Genomic DNA, 22,383 nt, shown 5'->3' with positions numbered 1-22,383 from the left:
GTAAAAACTTGGCCAGAGCCTCTACTAATAACGGAGAGCATGCAAGATCATAAACAACACATAGATATAAATTGATGTAAAACAATGATTTGTGGGAACGCTCAACTCCCTTAGGGTTGGCTTTGGTATTATATATATAGTGTACAGAGTTACAATCATACACGTACAAATACAGAGACTACCATATATACAATGTCTAACACCCTCCCTCAATCTTAACCGTGTCACTGAACATCTAGCAGGTTAAGATTGCGCCGACAGCCTTGAAACAAAGGCAAGGGCAGTGGCTTCGTGAAGATGTCTGCAAGTTGATCTTTAGAAGAGATGAACTTGATCCGAAGCAGTCTCTGTGCTACACGTTCCCTCACAAAGTGATAATCAACTTCGATGTGCTTGGTCCGGGCATGAAATACTGGATTAGACGACAGATATGTAGCCCCTATGTTATCACACCAAAGAACAGGAGACTGAGGCTGCGGAACCCGCAGCTCTCATAACAGAGACTGTACCCATATCAGCTCAGCAGTGGCATTGCCCACTGCTTTGTACTCAGCTTCAGTACTACTCCGAGACACCGTAGGCTGCTTTCGAGCACTCCAGGCGATCAGATTAGGACCAAAGAACACTGCATATCCCCCCGTGGATCGCCGATCATCAGGATTGCCAGCCCAATCCGCATCCGAGAAGGCAGACAACAAGGTGGAGGAAGAGGCACACAGTCGCAGGCCATAGGACACCGTATGGCGAATGTACCGCAAAATGCACTTCACAACAGTCATATGTGCATCACGGGGAGAATGAAGATATTGACAGACCCGGTTGACAGCATAGGATATATCCGGTCGAGTGATGGTGAGGTACTGTAATCCGCCAACAAGGCTGCGATATTCTGTTGCGTCCTCAGAAGATAAGAGGGTACCATCAACAGAAGTGAGCTGCTCAGAAGAAGACATAGGAGTAGTGGTAGTCTTGCACAGAAGCATACCAGCACGTCGCAGAAGATCATGAGAGTACTTCTTCTGAGTGAGTGATAGACCAGTATCATCATGAGTCACCTCAAGACCAAGGAAGTAATGCAGCTTTCCAAGATCCTTCACAGCAAACGCCACACTGAGCGAGGAGACCAGACGATCAGCAGCAGTAACAGACGAGCTAACGAGGATGATATCATCCACATAGACCAGAACATACATAGTAACCTCTGGGCGCTGAAGCAGAAACAAAGAAGTATCCGCTGTCGATGGAATAAAGCCATGAGCACGAAGAGCGGCTCCAAGACGTGCATGCCACGCACGAGGGGCCTGCTTAAGACCATACAAGGCCTTCACCAATCGGCACAGATGGTCAGGACGATTGATACGTCTCCGACGTATCGACAATTTCTTATGTTCCATGCCACATTATTGATGTTATCTACATGTTTTATGCACACTTTATGCCATATTCGTGCATTTTCTGGAACTAACCTATTAACAAGATGCCGAAGTGCCGCTTCTTTGTTTCTGCTGTTTTTGGTTTCAGAAATCCTAGTAAGGAAATATTCTCGGAATTGGACGAAATCAAAGCCCAGGGGCCTATTTTTCCACGAAGCTTCCAGAAGTCCGAAGGAGAGACGAAGAGGGGCCACGAGGGGGCCACACCCTAGGGCGGCGTGGCCCCCCCCCCTTGGCCGCGCGGCCCTATGGTGTGGGGCCCCCGTGCCGCCTCTTGACCTGCCCTTCCGCCTACAAATAGCCTCCGTGACGAAACCCCCAGTACCGAGAGCCACGATACGGAAAACCTTCCAGAGACGCCGCCAACGCCGATCCCATCTCGGGGGATCCAGGAGATCGCCTCCGGCACCCTGCCGGAGAGGGGAATTATCTCCCGGAGGACTCTACGCCGCCATGGTCGCCTCCGGTGTGATGTGTGAGTAGTCTACCCCTGGACTATGGGTCCATAGCAGTAGCTAGATGGTTGTCTTCTCCCCATTGTGCTATCATTGTCGGATCTTGTGAGCTGCCTAACATGATCAAGATCATCTATCTGTAATTCTATATGTTGCGTTTGTTGGGATCCGATGAATAGAGAATACTTGTTATGTTGATTATCAAAGTTATATCCATGTGTTGTTTATGATCTTGCATGCTCTCCGTTATTAGTAGATGCTCTGGCCAAGTTGATGCTAGTAACTCCAAGAGGGAGTATTTATGCTCGATAGTGGGTTCATGTCTCCGTGAATCTGGAGGGGTGACAAGAACCTCTAAGGTTATGGATGTGCTGTTGCCACTAGGGGTAAAACATTGGTGCTATGTTCAAGGATGTAGTCACTAGTTACATTACGCGCAATACTTAATGCAATTGTCTGTTGTTAGCAACTTAATACTGGAGGGGGTTCGGATGATAACCTGAAGGTGGACTTTTTAGGCATAGATGCATGCTGGATGGCGGTCTATGTACTTTGTCGTAATGCCCAATTAAATCTCACTATACTCATCATGATATGTATGTGCATGGTCATGCTCTCTTTATTTGTCAATTGCCCAACTGTAATTTGTTCACCCAACATGCTGTTCGTCTTATGGGAGAGACACCTCTAGTGAACTGTGGACCCCGGTCCAATTCTCTTTACTGAAATACAATCTACTGCAATACTTGTTCTACTGTTTTCTGCAAACAATCATCTTCCACACAATACGGTTAATCCTTTGTTACAGCAAGCCGGTGAGATTGACAACCTCACTGTTTCGTTGGGGCAAAGTACTTTGGTTGTGTTGTGCAGGTTCCACGTTGGCGCCGGAATCCCTGGTGTTGCGCCGCACTACATCCCGCCGCCATCAACCTTCAACGTGCTTCTTAACTCCTACTGGTCCGATTAAACCTTGGTTTCTTACTGGGGGAAACTTGCCGCTGTGCGCATCACACCTTCCTCTTGGGGTTCCTAACGGACGTGCCAACCACACGCATCAAGCAAATTTCTGGCGCCGTTGCCGGGGAGATCAAGACACGCTGCAAGGGGAGTCTCCACTTCTCAATCTCTTTACTTTGTTTTTGTCTTGCTTAGTTTTATTTACTACTTTGTTTGCTGCACTAAATCAAAATACAAAAAAATTAGTTGCTAGTTTTACTTTATTTGCTATCTTGTTTGCTATATCAAAAACACAAAAAAATTAGTTACTTGCATTTACTTTATCTAGTTTGCTTTATTTACTGTTGCTAAAATGGCCAACGCTGAAAATACTAAGTTGTGTGACTTCACAACCACAAATAATAATGATTTCTTATGCACACCTATTGCTCCACCTGCTACTACAGCAGAATTCTTTGAAATTAAACCTGCTTTACTGAATCTTGTTATGCGAGAGCAATTTTCTGGTGTTAGTTCTGATGATGCTGCTGCCCATCTTAATAATTTTGTTGAACTATGTGAAATGCAAAAATATAAAGATGTAGATGGTGATATTATTAAACTAAAATTGTTCCCTTTCTCATTAAGAGGAAGAGCTAAAGATTGGTTGCTATCTCTGCCTAAGAATAGTATTGATTCATGGACTAAATGCAAGGATGCTTTTATTGGTAGATATTATCCCCCTGCTAAAATTATATCTTTGAGGAGTAGCATAATGAATTTTAAACAATTAGATACTGAACATGTTGCTCAAGCTTGGGAAAGAATGAAATCTCTGGTTAAAAATTGCCCAACCCATGGACTGACTACTTGGATGATCATCCAAACTTTCTATGCGGGACTAAATTTTTCTTCACGGAATTTATTGGATTCAGCTGCTGGAGGTACCTTTATGTCCATCACTCTTGGTGAAGCAACAAAGCTTCTTGATAATATGATGATCAACTACTCTGAATGGCATACGGAAAGAGCTCCACAAGGTAAGAAGGTAAATTCTGTCGAAGAAACCTCTTCCTTGAGTGATACGATTGATGCTATTATGTCTATGCTTGTGAATGGTAGGCCTAATGTTAATTCTAATAATGTTCCGTTAGCGTCATTAGTTGCTCAAAAAGAATATGTTGATGTGAATTTCATTAAAAATAACAATCACAATGATTCTAGGCCATACCCTGCTAATGGTAATTCTTATGGTAGATATGCTTCATCTAATGAAGAAAAGATGCTAGAAATTGAAAGATCCACTAAGAGCTTTATGCAATCACAATATGAGAAAAATAAATTGTTTACTAAAACTATGAATGAGCAATCTACCTTGTTGAAGAATATAGGGAATCAACTTGAAAATTTGAATAGGGAGATCTCGGGGTTGCAAACTAAACTTGCTAATGCTGAAACCCGAATCTCATATATGTCTGCATCACAATCTTCTTTAATTAATAAAATGGCTGCTAAACCTGAGGATTTAGATGATAAAATTACTACTACAGCAAATGCCATCCAAGTTAGAATTAATGAGAATATAAGATTAATGGCTGAACTGCGTGCTAGGTGGGATAGAGAAGAAAATGAAAACTAGCTAAAGAGAAGAATGTAGCTAAAGTTTGGACTATTACCACCACTAGTAATGCTAATGCTACACATGTTTCTGCACCTCCTACTAATACTAATAAAAGAATTGGTGTTAGCAATGTTTCCACTTCTAATGCAAAGCGCGAAAACTGCCTCGAAATCGCTAAAACTGCTGAAACTGCCTGTGATAAAGCTGCTGAAATTTTTTTCAACATTGGGGATGATGATCCCATTGCTTTAGATTATAATGGTTTGAATTTTGATGATTGCCACATCTCTGAAGTTATAAAGTTCTTGCAAAAACTTGCTAAAAGTCCTAATGCTAGTGCTATAAATTTGGCTTTCACACATCATATTACAAATGCTCTCATAAAAGCTAGAGAAGAGAAACTAGAGCGTAAAGCCTCTATTCCTAAAAAGCTAGAGGATGGTTGGGAGCCCATCATTAAGATGAAGGTTAAAGATTTTGATTGTAATGCTTTATGTGATCTTGGTGCAAGTATTTCTGTTATGCCTAAGAAAATTTATAATATGCTTGACTTGCCACCGCTGAAAAATTGTTATTTGGATGTTAATCTTGCTGATCATTCTACAAAGAAACTTTTGGGGAAAGTTGATAATGTTCGCATTACCGTTAACAATAACCTTGTCCCCGTTGATTTTGTTGTCTTGGATATTGAATGCAATGCATCTTGTCTCATTATATTGGGAAGACCTTTTCTTCGAACTGTTGGTGCTATTATTGATATGAAGGAAGGTAATATAAAATATCAATTTCCTCTCAAGAAAGGTATGGAACACTTCCCTAGAAAGAGAATGAAGGTACCTTTTGATTCTATTATGAGAACAAATTATGATGTTGACACTTCGTCTCTTGATAATACTTGATACACACTTTCTGTGCCTAGCTGAAAGGCGTTAAAAAAAGCGCTTATGGGAGACAACCCATGTTTTTACCTACAGTACTTTGTTTTTATTTTGTGTCTTGGAAGTTGTTTACTACTGTAGCAACCTCTCCTTATCTTAGTTTTGTGTTTTGTTGTGCCAAGTTAAGCCGTTGATAGAAAAGTAAGTACTAGATTTGGATTACTGCACAGTTCCAGATTTCTTTGCTGTGACGAATCTGGGTCTACCTCCCTGTAGGTAGCTCAGAAAATTAAGCCAATTTACGTGCATGATCCTCAGATATGTACGCAACTTTCATTAAATTTGAGCATTTTCATTTGAGCAAGTCTGGTGCCATTTTAAAATTCGTCAATACGAACTGTTCTGTTTTGATAGATTCTGCCTTTTATTTCGCATTGCCTCTTTTGCTATGTTGGATGAATTTCTTTGATCCACTAATGTCCAGTAGCATTATGAAATGTCCAGAAGTGTTAAGAATGATTGTGTCACCTCTGAATATGTCAATTTATATTGTGCACTAACCCTCTAATGAGTTGTTTCGAGTTTGGTGTGGAGGAAGTTTTCAAGGATCAAGAGAGGAGTATGATGCAACATGATCAAGGAGAGTGAAAGCTCTAAGCTTGGGGATGCCCCGGTGGTTCACCCCTGCATATATCAAGAAGACTCAAGCGTCTAAGCTTGGGGATGCCCAAGGCATCCCCTTCTTCATCGACAACATTATCAGGTTCCTCCCCTGAAACTATATTTTTATTCCATCACATCTTATGTGCTTTTTCTTGGAGCGTCGGTTAGTTTTTGTTTTTTGTTTTGTTTGAATAAAATGGATCCTAGCATTCACTTTATGGGAGAGAGACACGCTCCGCTGTAGCATATGGACAAGTATGTCCTTGGTTTCTACTCATAGTATTCATGGCGAAGTTTCTCCTTCGTTAAATTGTTATATGGTTGGAATTGGAAAATGATACATGTAGTAATTGCTATAAATGTCCTGGGTAATGTGATACTTGGCAATTGTTGTGCTCATGATTAAGCTCTTGCATCATATGATTTGCACCCATTAATGAAGAAATACATAGAGCATGCTAAAATTTGGTTTGCATATTTGGTTTCTCTAAGGTCTAGATAATTTCTAGTATTGAGTTTGAACAACAAGGAAGACGGTGTAGAGTCTTATAATGTTTTCAATATGTCTTTTATGTGAGTTTTGCTGCACCGGTTCATCCTTGTGTTTGTTTCAAATAACCTTGCTAGCCTAAACCTTGTATCGAGAGGGAATACTTCTCATGCATCCAAAATACTTGAGCCAACCACTATGCCATTTGTGTCCACCATACCTACCTACTACATGGTATTTTCCGCCATTCCAAAGTAAATTGCTTGAGTGCTACCTTTAAAATTCCATCATTCACCTTTGCAATATATAGCTCATGGGACAAATAGCTTAAAAACTATTGTGGTATTGAATATGTAATTATGCACTTTATCTCTTATTAAGTTGCTTGTTGTGCGATAACCATGTTTACTGGGGACGCCATCAACTATTCATTGTTGAATTTCATGTGAGTTGCTATGCATGTCCGTCTTGTCTGAAGTAAGAGAGATCTACCACCTTATGATTAAGCATGCATATGTTAGAGAAGAACATTGGGCCGCTAACTAAAGCCATGATCCATGGTGGAAGTTTCAGTTTTGGACAACAATCCTCAAATCTCAAATGAGAAAATTATTAATTGTTGTTATATGCTTATGCATAAAAGAGGAGTCCATTATCTGTTGTCTATGTTGTCCCGGTATGGATGTCTAAGTTGAAGAATAATCAATAGCGAGAAATCCAATGCGAGCTTTCTCCTTAGACCTTTGTACAAAGCATAGAGGTACCCCTTTGTTACCCTTGGTCAAATCAAGTGCATTGTGATGATCCGGTAGTCCAAGCTAATTAGGACAAGGTGCGGGCACTATTAGTACACTATGCATGAGGCTTGCAACTTATAAGATATAATTTACATGATGCATATGCTTTATTACTACCGTTGACAAAATTGTTTCATGTTTTCAAAATCAAAGCTCTAGCACAAATATAGCAATCGATGCTTTTCCTCTATGGAGGACCATTCTTTTACTTTCAATGTTGAGTCAGTTCACCTATTTCTCTCCACCTCAAGAAGCAAACACTTGTGTGAACTGTGCATTGATTCCTACATACTTGCTTATTGCACTTATTATATTACTCTATGTTGACAATATCCATGAGATATACATGTTACAAGTTGAAAGCAACCGCTGAAACTTAATCTTCTTTTGTGTTGCTTCAATGCCTTTACTTTGAATTATTGCTTTATGAGTTAACTCTTATGCAAGACTTAATTGATGCTTGTCTTGAAGTGCTATTCATGAAAAGTCTTTGCTTTATGGTTCACTTGTTTACTCATGTCATATACATTGTTTTGATCGCTGCATTCACTACATATGCTTTACAAATAGTATGATCAAGGTTATGATGGCATGTCACTCCCGAACTTATCGGTGTTATCGGTGTACCGGCTCGGGACGAGCAGAACTAAGCTTGGGGATGCTGATACGTCTCCGACGTATCGATAATTTCTTATGTTCCATGCCACATTATTGATGTTATCTACATGTTTTATGCACACTTTATGCCATATTCGTGCATTTTCTGGAACTAACCTATTAACAAGATGCCGAAGTGTCGCTTGTCGTTTGCTGCTGTTTTTGGTTTCAGAAATCCTAGTAAGGAAATATTCTCGGAATTGGACGAAATCAAAGCCCAGGGGCCTATTTTTCCACGAAGCTTCCAGAAGTCCGAAGGAGAGACGAAGAGGGGCCACGAGGGGGCCACACCCTAGGGCGGCGCGGCCCCCCCCTTGGCCGCGCGGCCCTATGGTGTGGGGCCCCCGTGCCGCCTCTTGACCTGCCCTTCCGTCTACAAATAGCCTCCGTGACGAAACCCCCAGTACCGAGAGCCACGATACGGAAAACCTTCCAGAGACGCCGCCAACGCCGATCCCATCTCTGGGATCCAGAGATCGCCTCCGGCACCCCGCCGGAGAGGGGAATCATCTCCGGAGGACTCTACGCCGCCATGGTCGCCTCCGGTGTGATGTGTGAGTAGTCTACCCCTGGACTATGGGTCCATAGCAGTAGCTAGATGGTTGTCTTCTCCCCATTGTGCTATCATTGTCGGATCTTGTGAGCTGCCTAACATGATCAAGATCATCTATCTGTAATTCTATATGTTGCGTTTGTTGGGATCCGATGAATAGAGAATACTTGTTATGTTGATTATCAAAGTTATATCCATGTGTTGTTTATGATCTTGCATGCTCTCCGTTATTAGTAGATGCTCTGGCCAAGTTGATGCTAGTAACTCCAAGAGGGAGTATTTATGCTCGATAGTGGGTTCATGTCTCCGTGAATCTGGAGGGGTGACAAGAACCTCTAAGGTTATGGATGTGCTGTTGCCACTAGGGGTAAAACATTGGTGCTATGTTCAAGGATGTAGTCACTAGTTACATTACGCGCAATACTTAATGCAATTGTCTGTTGTTAGCAACTTAATACTGGAGGGGGTTCGGATGATAACCTGAAGGTGGACTTTTTAGGCATAGATGCATGCTGGATGGCGGTCTATGTACTTTGTCGTAATGCCCAATTAAATCTCACTATACTCATCATGATATGTATGTGCATGGTCATGCTCTCTTTATTTGTCAATTGCCCAACTGTAATTTGTTCACCCAACCTGCTGTTCGTCTTATGGGAGAGACACCTCTAGTGAACTGTGGACCCCGGTCCAATTCTCTTTACTGAAATACAATCTACTGCAATACTTGTTCTACTGTTTTCTGCAAACAATCATCTTCCACACAATACGGTTAATCCTTTGTTACAGCAAGCCGGTGAGATTGACAACCTCACTGTTTCGTTGGGGCAAAGTACTTTGGTTGTGTTGTGCAGGTTCCACGTTGGCGCCGGAATCCCTGGTGTTGCGCCGCACTACATCCCGCCGCCATCAACCTTCAACGTGCTTCTTGACTCCTACTGGTCCGATTAAACCTTGGTTTCTTACTGAGGGAAACTTGCCGCTGTGCGCATCACACCTTCCTCTTGGGGTTCCCAACGGACGTGCCAACCACACGCATCAACGATCCGGGTCCGAAAAACCAGGAGGCTGACGCATATATACTTCCTCCTCAAGAACACCGTGAAGGAAGGCATTCTGGACATCCAGTTGACGAAGAGACCAACCACGCGTAACAGCCAGAGAGAGCAAAACGCGGATAGTCGTGGGCTTGACCACAGGACTGAAGGTATCCTCGTAGTCAAGGCCATATCGTTGCTTGAACCCCTTAGCAACCAAGCGTGCCTTGTACCGCTCAATAGAACCATCAGCATGTGTCTTCACCTTGAAAACCCATTTGCAGTCAATGATATTAACACCAGACCGGGGGGGTACAAGAGTCCACGTACCATTCTTCATGAGAGCCTGATACTCAAGCTCCATAGCACGGCGCCAATGTGGAATCTCCATGGCAGCTGTATAATGACGGGGTTCAGCAGAAGGATCAGCAATGGCCTGAGACAAGCATGCAGCAAGCCAAGCAACCGTGCCATCAGTGCGCTGACGAGGGCGAGCAATGCCACTCTGGCTGCGCGTGTGAGGGCGAGAGGCCACAGGAGCAGTCACAGTCGAGGACGGAGGGGTCGTCGAGGCCGGTGCAGGCGAGCTGGCAACCAGCGGCACAGGTGATGTCGAGGCCGATGTAACAGTAGGAGACTGCACCTCCGGCGTGGCAGAGGCAGACGGACCACGCGGCGAGGTGGGCGGTGAAGAGGGCGGGGACGCCAGCGGCGTCGGCCCAGTAGCAGGCGACGGAGCGGCCGGAGACGGCCCAGCAGTAGGCGACGGCGGGGCGGAGGGCAGCGGCCCAGGAGGTGCCGTCGCGGGAGCGGCGCGTGGCCCTGCATGGGGCATGCAGGGGGCGGCGTGATCGTCGTGGTCGACGTCACCGCCAGCAGCGACGGGGTCAGGAGCATCCTGGCTGTCCAGCAACTCAAGGCGAGCACCTCGTCCAACACCTGCACCATGGTTATGCAACAAAGCGGGCGAATATGCAACATCCTCAAATTGACCAGGCAAAGCAGGAGAAGAAACTGGAGACGGTATATGTGGTTCGGCTATGGGAAGCGATGCAAAGGGAAACGAGTGTTCATCAAAGACAACATCGCGAGAAATGTATACACGGTTAGAAGGTACATGGAGACACTTGTATCCTTTATGGAGAGAACTGTAGCCAAGAAACACACATTTTTTAGACCGAAACTCTAGTTTGCGACTGTTATAGGGACGTAGGTGTGGCCAACACGCGCACCCAAAAACCTTGAGGAAGGTATAATCGGGTGGCTCATGGAACAGAATCTCGACAGGAGTTTTCATATGAAGGAGACGTGTGGGTAGGCGATTTATGAGGAAGCAAGCAGTGGTAAACGCATCACTCCAGAACCTAAACGGAACAGAAGCATGTGCAAGTAAGGTAAGGCCAGTTTCAACTATGTGACGGTGTTTGCGTTCAGCGGCACCGTTTTGTTGATGTGTATGTGGACAAGCAACACGATGTACAATCCCTTGTTTCTGAAAAAAGGTGTTCAGATTACGGTATTCACCCCCCCAATCAGACTGAAGGTGAATAATTTTGTGTTGGAGAATGCGCTCAACGTGTGCTTGGAACTGAATAAAAACATCAAACACATCAGACTTGCGTTTAAGTAGATACAGCCATGTAAAACGACTATAGGAATCAATGAAACTGACATAATAATTATGACCACTGACAGAAGTTTGGGTGTGACCCCACACATCCGAGTACACAAGTTCAAGAGGAGCCTTAACAATATGAGTAGACTCAGAAAACGGTAACTGATGACTTTTGCCTTGTTGACAGGCATCACAAACTGCTAAGTCTTTATTACTAGAGGCAAACGGTAACTCATGGCGACGAAGAACATGACGGACAACTGGGGTGGCTGGGTGACCAAGACGAGCGTGCCACTGAGAGGGAGCAACACGAACGCCAGTGAACACCTGGGAGACTTGGGCGACAGTGGGTGTGGCAGGGGCATCAAGAACATAAAGACCATGGCGACTCTGACCTCTAAGAAGAACGTCCCTTGTGACCCGATCCTTAACAAAAAAGTGAAACGGGTGAAACTCAACAAAGACATCATTATCAAGAGTAAGTTTCTTAACAGATAACTGATTACGAGTGACAGACGGGACACGGAGAACATTAAGCAGATTAATGCGTTTAGAGGTGAGAGAAAGGAGAGATGCCTGGCCAACATGGGAGATGCGCATACCTGATCCGTCAGTAGTGCGAACCTGGTCAGGGCCGATGTAGGACTCCCGTGAGTGTAGCTTGGAAAGCTCATGAGTCAGATGGTCCGTCGCCCCAGTGTCCATGTACCAGGTAGGATCAACGGGATATGTCGAGGTAGACCCGTGTGTCGCCCCATAAGTCGCAAGTGCAGCTTGCTTCTCATTACCCCGGCCATCATTACCAATGCCGAGGAAGTCCGCTTTGAAGCGGCGGTGGCAGCGAGAGGCAAGGTGCCCTTCAATACCGCACAACTGACAGGGGGCCTTGGCACCGCAGACAGTGCACACCCACGCGCGGCCGCGCCTGCCCGAGGTGGGACGAGGTGCCTGCGAGGGCTGTGGAGGAGGAGCGCCACTACCAGGGGGACGAGGCGCGGGAGAAGGACCACGGCCGCCACCGCCACCCCCACCACCACGGTAGGCAGCATTGGCCGAGGAATCAGGGCCATCAGGGCGGCGAGCACCAAGTTGTTGCTCCGTGTTGAGGAGCCTGGCATACAGATCATGAGGCTTGATCGGGTTGTCATGGTCGCGCCCTTCAATGTTTTCAACGAGAGAGTCAAACTCTTCACCGAGACCCTTGAGGAGATAGCCAATGAATTCGAAATCACTGAGAGGCTGTCCAATGGAGGAAAGCGTATCCGCCAGTTCCTTAGCCTGGTTGTAGTACACAGTCACAGATTTATCCAGTTTGTGGAGGTCCGCGAGTTTGTTGCGGATAGCATTGGAGCGCGCCATGGTTTGCGAAGAAAAACTGGAGTCAAGAGTAGTCCAGGCATCACGCGACGTGGCGGCAAAGAGCACCATGCCCGCGACAGACGGCGTCAAGGAAGACTGGATGGCGCTGAGGATCGCCTGATCTTGGGCCGTCCATTGACGATAGGCCGGATTGGCAACCGGCAGGGGCGCGCCGTCGGTGGTGGTCAGGTGAACCACAGCAGAGGGGCACGGAATCGATCCGTCCACATAGCCGTCGAAGTGATAGCTGCGGAGGAGCGGGAGAACTTGGGCACGCCAAAGGAGATAGTTGTCCGGGGTCAACTTCACCGTGAGGAGATGTGCGAGATGAACCGGCGGGAGATCACGAGAGACCGAGGCATCGCGGGCGGCGGGTGTAACCGACACAGGGGCAGGAGGCACCGCGGGTGGAGGCACTGCCGAGGGAGCGGGCGACAAGGAGGGCTGCCCGTACGCCATTGCAGGTGCACCGTAGAACAAGGGATGGCCATGGGGGCCAGCTCCATAGTGTGGCGGCGCGGGGTGAGGGACAATATCACCATGTCCTGGAGGCGGTACCTCGGCGGTGATGCGGGAGACGGGAGCGGGGTACGTCGACGCGGCAGAGAGCCAGGGCAGGGCCGTGGCGATCGGGCTGGCGCCCGAGACAGAGGAGCCCGCCGCAACCGTGGCGATCGGCGAGGGCACGAGCAGCGGCGGCGGCTGCCCGGCGAGAAGGGCCGCAAGAAACGGCGAGACCAGCGGGCGGTCCATGGCAGAGGACGGCGCTGGTGGTGCAGAGGTGGTCGAGGAGAGGGAGATCGACGCGCCGGCGACAGAGGAGCTCGCGGCGGCGGCGTCCGAGTTGGCAGCGGAAGACATGACCTAGATCGGTTTAGTCTGATACCATGTAAAACAATGATTTGTGGGAACGCTCAACTCCCTTAGGGTTGGCTTTGGTATTATATATATAGTGTACAGAGTTACAATCATACACGTACAAATACAGAGACTACCATATATACAATGTCTAACAATCAACATAACATAGTATTCTCTATCCATCGGATCCCAACAAACACAACATATAGCATTACAGATAGATGATCTTGATCATGTTCGGCAGCTCACAAGATCCGACAATGAAGCACATAAGGAGAAGACAACCATCTAGCTACTGCTATGGACCCATAGTCCAGGGGTAGACTACTCACTCATCACTCCGGAGGCGACCATGGCGGTGTAGAGTCCTCCGGGAGATGAATCCCCTCTCCGGCAGGGTGCCGGAGGCGTTATCCTGTTTGCCCCGAGATGGGATTGGCGGCGGCGGCGTCTCTGGAAGGTTTTCCGTATCGTGGCTCTCGGTACTGGGGGTTTCGCGACGAAGGCTATTTGTAGGCGGAAAGGCAGGTCAAGGGGCGTCACGAGGGGCCCAGATGACAGGCCGGCGCGGCCAAGGGCTAGGCCGCGCCGCCCTATCGTCTGGCCACCTCGTGGCCCCACTTCGTTAGCTCTCCGGTCTTCTGGAAGCTTCGTGTGAAAATAGGCCCCTAGGCGTTGATTTCGTCCAATTCCGATAATATTTCCTTACTAGGATTTCTGAAACCAAAAACAGCAGAAAACAGCAACTGGCTCTTCGGCATCTCGTTAATAGGTTAGTTCCAGAAAATGCATAAATATGATATAAAGTATGCATAAAACATGTAGGTATCATCAATAATGTGGCATGGAACATAAGAAATTATCGATACGTCGGAGACGTATCAGCATCCCCAAGCTTAGTTTCTGCTCGTCCCGAGCAGGTAAACGATAACAAAGATAATTTCTGGAGTGACATGCCATCATAACCTTGATCATACTATTGTAAGCATATGTAATGAATGCAGCGATCCAAACAATGTAAATGACATGAGTAAACAACTGAATCATAAAGCAAAGACTTTTCATGAATAGTACTTCAAGACAAGCATCAATAAGTCTTGCATAAGAGTTAACTCATAAAGCAATAATTCATAGTAGAGGTATTGAAGCAACACAAAGGAAGATGAAGTTTCAGCGGTTGCTTTCAACTTATAACATGTATATCTCATGGATAATTGTCAATGCAAAGTAATATAACAAGTGCAATATGCAAGTATGTAGGAATCAATGCACAGTTCACACAAGTGTTTGCTTCTTGAGGTGGAGAGAGATAGGTGAACTGACTCAACAATAAAAGTAAAAGAAAGGTCCTTCAAAGAGGAAAGCATCGATTGCTATATTTGTGCTAGAGCTTTGGTTTTGAAAACAAGAAACAATTTTGTCAACGGTAGTAATAAAGCATATGTGTCATGTAAATTATATCTTACAAGTTGCAAGCCTCATGCATAGTATACTAATAGTGCCCGCACCTTGTCCTAATTAGCTCGGATTACCTAGATTATCATCGCAATGCACATGTTTTAACCAAGTGTCGTAAAGGTACCTCTATGCCGCCTGTACAAAGGTCTAAGGAGAAAGCTCGCATCGGATTTCTCGCTATTGATTATTCTCAACTTAGACATCCATACCGGGACAACATAGACAACAGATAATAGACTCCTCTTTAATGCATAAGCATGTAGCAACAATTAATTTTCTCATATGAGATTGAGGATATTTGTCCAAAACTGAAACTTCCACCATGGATCATGGCTTTAGTTAGCGGCCCAATGTTCTTCTCTAACATTATGCAATGCTCTAACCATTTTGGTGGTAAATCTCCCTTACTTCAGACAAGACGAACATGCATAGCAACTCACATGATATTCAACAAAGAGTAGTTGATGGCGTCCCCAGGAACATGGTTATCGCACAACAAGCAACTTAATAAGAGATAAAGTGCATAAGTACATATTCAATACCACAATAGTTTTTAAGCTATTTGTCCCATGAGCTATATATTGTAAAGGTAGAGGATAGAAATTTAAAGGTAGCACTCAAGCAATTTACTTTGGAATGGCGGAGAAATACCATGTAGTAGGTAGGTATGGTGGACACAAATGGCATAGTGGTTGGCTCAAGTATTTTGGATGCATGAGAAGTATTCCCTCTCGATACAAGGTTTAGGCTAGCAAGGTTATTTGAAACAAACACAAGGATGAAGCGGTGCAGCAAAACTCACATAAAAGACATATTGTAAACATTATAAGACTCTACACCGTCTTCCTTGTTGTTCAAACTCAATACTAGAAATTATCTAGACTTTAGAGAGACCAAATATGCAAACCAAATTTTAGCATGCTCTATGTATTTCTTCATTAATAGGTGCAAAGTATATGATGCAAGAGCTTAAACATGAGCACAACAATTGCCAAGTATCACATTATCCAAGACATTTTAGCAATTACTACATGTATCATTTTCCAATTCCAACCATATAACAATTTAACGAAGAAGAAACTTCGCCATGAATACTATGAGTAAAGACTAAGGACATATTTGTCCATATGCAACAGCGGAGCGTGTCTCTCTCCCACACAATGAATGCTAGGATCCATTTTATTCAAACAAAACAAAAACAAACCGACGCTCCAAGCAAAGCACATAAGATGTGATGGAATAAAAATATAGTTTCAGGGGAGGAACCTGATAATGTTGTCGATGAAGAAGGGGATGCCTTGGGCATCCCCAAGCTTAGACGCTTGAGTCTTCTTGATATATGCAGGGGTGAATCACCGGGGCATCCCCAAGCTTAGAGCTTTCACTCTCCTTGATCATGTTGTATCATCTCCCTCTCTTGATCCTTGAAAACTTCCTCCACACCAAACTCAAAACAACTCATTAGAGAGTTAGTGCACAATCAAAATATACATGTTCAGAGGTGATATAATCATTCTTAACACTTCTGGACATTGCACAAAGCTACTGAAAGTTAATGAAATCGAAATATCCATCGAACATAGCAAAAGAAGCAATGCGAAATAAAAGGCAGAATCTGTCAAAACAGAACAGTTCGTAAAGACGAATTTTATTGAGGCACCAGACTTGCTCAAATGAAAATTCTCAAATTGAATGAAAGTTGCGTACATATCTGAGGATCACTCACGTAAATTGGCATAATTTTCTGAGTTACCTACAGAGAATTTTGCCCAGATTCGTGACAGCAAAGAAATCTGTTTCTGCGCAGTAATCCAAATCTAGTATGAACCTTACTATCAACGACTTTACTTGGCACAACAATGCACAAAACTAAGATAAGGAGAGGTTGCTACAGTAGTAAACAACTTCCATACACAAAATAAAAATAAAAGTACTGTAGTAAAAACATGGGTTGTCTCCCATAAGCGCTTTTCTTTAACGCCTTTCAGCTAGGCGCAGAAAGTGTGTATCAAGTATTATCAAGAGACGAAGTGTCAACATCATAATTTGTTCTAATAATAGAATCAAAAGGTAACTTCATTCTATTTCTAGGGAAGTGTTCCATACCTTTCTTGAGAGGAAATTGATATTTAATATTACCTTCCTTCATAACAATGATAGCACCAACATTTCGAAGAAAAGGTCTTCCCAATATGATGGGACAAGATGCATTGCATTCAATATCCAAGACAACAAAATCAACGGGGACAAGGTTATTATTAACGGTAATGCGAACATTATCAACTTTCCCCAAAGGTTTCTTTGTAGAATGATCAGCAATATTAACATCCAAATAACAATTTTTCAATGGTGGCAAGTCAAGCATATTATAAATCTTCTTAGGCATAACAGAAATACTTGCACCAAGATCACATAAAGCATTAAAATCAAAGTCATTGACCTTCATCTTAATGATGGGCTCCCAACCATCCTCTAGCTTCCTAGGGATAGAAGCTTCGCGTTCTAGTTTCTCTTCTCTAGCTTTTATGAGAGCATTTGTAATATGTTTCGTGAAAGCCAAATTTATAGCACTAGCATTAGGACTCTTAGCAAGTTTTTGTAAGAACTTTATAACTTCAGAGATGTGGCAATCATCAAAATTTAAACCATTATAATCTAAAGCAATGGGATCATCATCCCCAATGTTGGAAAAAATTTCAGCAGTTTTATCACAGGCAGTTTCAGCAGTTTTAGCAGTTTCGGGTAGTTTTTCGCGCTTTGCATTAGAAGTGGAAACATTGCTAACACCAATTCTTTTACCATTATTAGTAGGAGGTGCAGCAACATGTGTAGCATTAGCATTACTAGTGGTGGTAATAGTCCAAACTTTAGCTATATTATCTTCTTTTTCATTTTCTTCTCTTTCCCACCTAGCACGCAATTCGGCCATCAATCTTATATTCTCATTAATTCTAACTTGGATGGCATTTGCTGTAGTAACAATTTTGTGATTATGATTTTCATGAGGCATAACCTTTGATTTCAAAAGATCAACATCAGCAGCAAGACTATCGACTTTAGAAGCAAGTATATCAATTTTCCCAAGCTTTTCTTCAACAGATTTGTTAAAAGCAGTTTGTGTACTAATAAATTCTTTAAGCATAGTTTCAAGTCCAGGGGGTGTGTTCCTATTATTGTTGTAAGAATTCCCATAAGAATTACCATAGCTGTTGCCATTATTATAAGGATATGTCCTATAGTTGTTACTAGAATTGTTCCGGTAAGCATTGTTGTTGAAATTATTATTTTTAATGTAGTTTACATCAACATGTTCTTCTTGAGCAACCAATGAAGCTAACGGAACGTTATTAGGGTCAACATTAGTCCTATCATTCACAAGCATAGACATAATAGCATCAATCTTATCACTCAAGGAAGAGGTTTCTTCGACAGAATTTACCTTCTTACCTTGTGGAGCTCTTTCCGTGTGCCATTCAGAGTAATTAATCATCATATTATCAAGAAGCTTTGTTGCTTCACCAAGAGTGATGGACATAAAGGTACCTCCAGCAGCTGAATCCAATAGGTTCCGCGAAGAAAAATTCAGTCCTGCATAAAAGGTTTGGATGATCATCCAAGTAGTCAGTCCATGGGTTGGGCAATTTTTAACCAAAGATTTGATTCTTTCCCATGCTTGTGCAATATGCTCATTATCCAATTGTTTAAAATTCATTATGCTACTCCTCAAAGATATAATTTTAGCAGGGGGATAATATCTACCAATAAAAGCATCCTTGCATTTAGTCCATGAATCAATACTATTCTTAGGCAGAGATAGCAACCAATCTTTAGCTCTTCCTCTTAATGAGAAAGGAAACAATTTTAATTTTATAATGTCACCATCTACATCCTTATACTTTTGCATTTCACATAGTTCAACAAAATTATTGAGATGGGCAGCAGCATCATTAGAACTAACACCAGAAAATTGCTCTCGCATAACAAGATTCAGTAAAGCAGGTTTAATTTCAAAGAATTCTGCTGTAGTAGCAGGTGAAGCAATAGGTGTGCATAAGAAATCATTATTATTAGTGGTTGTGAAGTCACACAACTTAGTATTTTCAGGAGTACCCATTTTAGCAGTAGTAAATAAAGCAAACTAGATAAAGTAAATGCTAGTAACTAATTTTTTTGTGTTTTTGATATAGAGTGCAAGACAGTAAATAAAGTAAAACTAGTGATACGTCTCCGACGTATCGATAATTTCTTATGTTCCATGCCACATTATTGATGTTATCTACATGTTTTATGCACACTTTATGTCATATTCGTGCATTTTCTGGAACTAACCTATTAACAAGATGCCGAAGTGCCAGTTCCTGTTTTCTGCTGTTTTTGGTTTCAGAAAGGCTGTTCGGGCAATATTCTCGGAATTGGACGAAATCAACGCCAAACCTCCTATTTTTCCCGGAAGGCTCCAGAACACTGAAGAAGAGTCGGAGAGGGGCCAGGGGGCCACCACACCACATGGCGGTGCGGGCCAGACCCTGGCCGCGCCGGCCTAGGGTGTGGCGCCCTGTGTGCCCCCTCGCGCCGCCTCTTCGCCTATAAAATCCCTTTCGACCTAAAAACGCAGTACCAATTGACGAAACTCCAGAAAGACTCCAGGGGCGCCGCCGCCATCGCGAAACTCCAATTCGGGGGACAGAACTCTGTTTCGGCACCCTGCCGAGACGGGGAATTGCCCCCGGAGCCATCTCCACCGCCGTCTTCACCGCCATCTTCACCGCCATCGCTGCCTCCATGATGAGGAGGGAGTAATCCACCCCCGAGGCTGAGGGCTCCGCTGTAGCTATGTGGTTCATCTCTCTCCCATGTACCTCAATACAATAATCTCATGAGCTGCTTTACATGATTGAGATTCATATGAGTTTTGTATCACAATTCATCTATGTGCTACTCTAGTGATGTTATTAAAGTATTCTATTCCTCCTGCATGGTGTAAAGGTGACTAGTGTGTGCACCATGTGGTTCTTGTCGTAGGCTATGATCATGATCTCTTGTGGATTGTGAAGTTAACTATTACTATGATGGTATTGATGTGATCTATTTGGTTATGTTGATCTATCTTACACTATAAGGTTACTAAAATATGAACATTAATTGTGGAGCTTGTTAACTCCGGCATTGAGGGTTCGTGTAATCCTACGCAATGTGTTCATCATCCAACAAAAGTGTAGAGTATGCATTTATCTATTCTGTTATGTGATCAATGTTGAGAGTGTCCACTAGTGAAAGTGTAATCCCTAGGCCTTGTTCCTAAATACTGCTATCGCTGCTTGTTTACTGTTCTACTACGTTACTACTGCTGCAATACTACCACCATCAACTACACGCCAGCAAGCTATTTTTTGGCACCGTTGCTACTGCTCATACTTATTCATACCACCTGTATTTCACTATCTCTTCGCCGAACTAGTACACCTATTAGGTGTGTTGGGGACACAAGAGACTTCTTGCTTTGTGGTTGCAGGGTTGCATGAGAGGGATATCTTTGACCTCTTCCTCCCTGAGTTCGATAAACCTTGGGTGATCCACTTAAGGGAAAACTTGCTGCTGTTCTACAAACCTCTGCTCTTGGAGGCCCAACACTGTCTACAGGAAAAGGAGGGGGAAGTAGACATCAAGCTATTTTCTGGCGCCGTTGCCGGGGAGGAAAGGTAAAAGGTACTCACACTCCGGACCTCGGCTACCAAGCTATTTTCCGCCGTTGTAAGTACTCGAAGCTATTTCCTTTAGATCCTGCAATTGCATCTTTTTGTTTCTTGTTTTACACTAGTTAGGCATAATGGAAAACAACAAAAAAATTGGTGAGCTTTTTAGTCTTTTTCCTGATTTAGAATTGTTTGATGCGAAAATTAAAAAACCTATGGAACCTTATTTGCATGCTAGTAGCGATGTTATTAGTATGAATGCAATTACTGCTAATACTATGGATAAGTCTAAGCTTGGGGAAGCTAGTTTATATAAAAATAATCTTTTTTGCTCCTCAGCTTTGGAAGAAATATTTTGCTCTGATAATGCTTTATCTCCCATATGCGATAACTCTAATGATGCTTCTGATATTTTAAATCCACGTGCTGAAAGTATTCCATATAAAATACCTATGAAAATTATTGAACGTGTTATGGACAACCACTATAAAGGGGATGGAACTGTCCATCCTAGAGATCATTTACTGTTTTTGCACGAATTATGCGGGTTATTCAAGTGTGCAGGTATCTCTATGGATGAAGTGAGGAAGAAGCTATTCTCTGTTTCATTGTCCGGTAAAGCGGCGCATTGGTATAAATTGTTGGAGAATAGACATTCTCTTGGTTGGGAGGAAATTGCATCTCTTTTATTCTAAATTTTATCCTCCTCATGAAGTGCATATTGATAGGAATTATATTTATAACTTTTATCCTCGTGATGGAGAGAGTATTTCTCAAGCGTGGGGGAGACTGAAGTCACTAATGCTCAAATGTCCCATTCATGAGCTCCCCCGTAATGTTATTGTTAACAATTTTTATGCGAGGCTTTCAGGACAACACAAGGACTATCTGGACGCGTGTTCGGAGGGATCTTTCACAAGCAAGGAGGTTGAAGCTAGGTGGGATCTTCTTGATCGGATTAAGGAGAACGCTGAAGGATGGGAGAACAATGAAGGTAAAGAGTCAGGTATAAATTATGATTATGAATGCATCGAAGCTTTTATGGATACCGATAAATTTCGAAATATGAGTGCTACTTATGGTCTTGACTCTCAAGTTGCTGCAAATCTTTATAAATCCTTTGCTTCTCATTTTGAATTGCCTAAGAAGAATTTTGATAAGTATCATGAACCTTTTAAAGAGGCTTGCATGAAGAATGAAATTGTTGTTAATTATTGCAATAAGCATGCTCAAACTCCTAAGAATGCTATTTCCTATAAGCATGTTAATTTTTGTGGAATGCATAGACCTTGTGGAATTAATCAAATCGAAGATGAATATTGTATCCATCATACTAATGAAAAAACTAGAAAGTGGTCTAGGGCGCTAGATGATCTTGGTAAAAAAGTTTGTGTCCTCTATCCTTTTATTTGTGAAGTTTGCCATGAAGTGGGTCATTTTAATTTTCAATGCTCCTCCAATGATAATTTGAACCCAATGAGTGCTGCAAATTTGTATTGTGATGGTGAAATTACTCCTAATCAGCATGATGAACTTACTTTATTTTTGGGGTGTGAAGAACTGCCGAGAAAAATCTCTTTGTTACATATGAGTGATCTTGATATTGATGATGTCCTGCATGGGTGTTTTTCTTATTGCATTGATAATAGCCATACAAATACTTACATACAAATTATTTTAGAAGATGACACCTTGCCAAAATATGATAGGACCGCTGTGTGTTTTCAACTAATTAATGAAAAGGAGGGATCCTCCCAAGTTTCTTCTATTGTTTCTGAAAGTAAATCAGGTTATGCGGACAAGCTACCCTTCAAGCCTCTTCCTCCTAAAGAAGGGAACGAGGAGAAGGAAGAGAAGAAGAAGAAGAAGAAGAA

At 43.2% G+C, this 22,383-nt stretch overlaps 1 protein-coding gene across 1 annotated transcript; it reads right to left on the bottom strand.

The window, feature by feature from the left end:
- Nucleotides 1–491: 491 nt before the first annotated feature.
- Nucleotides 492–9,914, bottom strand: LOC139831781 (uncharacterized mitochondrial protein AtMg00810-like). Its single transcript, XM_071821113.1, has 2 exons — nucleotides 9,570–9,914; nucleotides 492–1,208 (listed from the first exon to the last, which is right to left on the bottom strand). Exons 1-2 carry the CDS (start codon nucleotides 9,912–9,914, stop codon nucleotides 492–494), a joined length of 1,062 nt encoding a protein of 353 aa, XP_071677214.1.
- Between the last annotated feature and the right edge of the window lie 12,469 nt (nucleotides 9,915–22,383).

Source organism: Lolium perenne, chromosome 5 (assembly GCF_019359855.2).
Source record: "Lolium perenne isolate Kyuss_39 chromosome 5, Kyuss_2.0, whole genome shotgun sequence".
Taxonomy (NCBI): Eukaryota; Viridiplantae; Streptophyta; class Magnoliopsida; order Poales; family Poaceae; genus Lolium; species Lolium perenne.
The sequence above is the reverse complement of the archived record's forward strand: the minus strand, read 5'-3'. Positions and strand labels throughout refer to the sequence as shown.

Excerpts from the sequence above, each read along its gene's own strand:
- LOC139831781 (XM_071821113.1), bottom strand. The coding sequence starts at position 9,914 with ATGGAGATTCCACATTGGCGCCGTGCTATGGAGCTTGAGTATCAGGCT. Across the intron at positions 1,209-9,569 it reads ACGGTGTTCTTGAGGAGGAA|CGCCCAGAGGTTACTATGTA; the intron begins GTATATATGCGT and ends TTTCTGCTTCAG.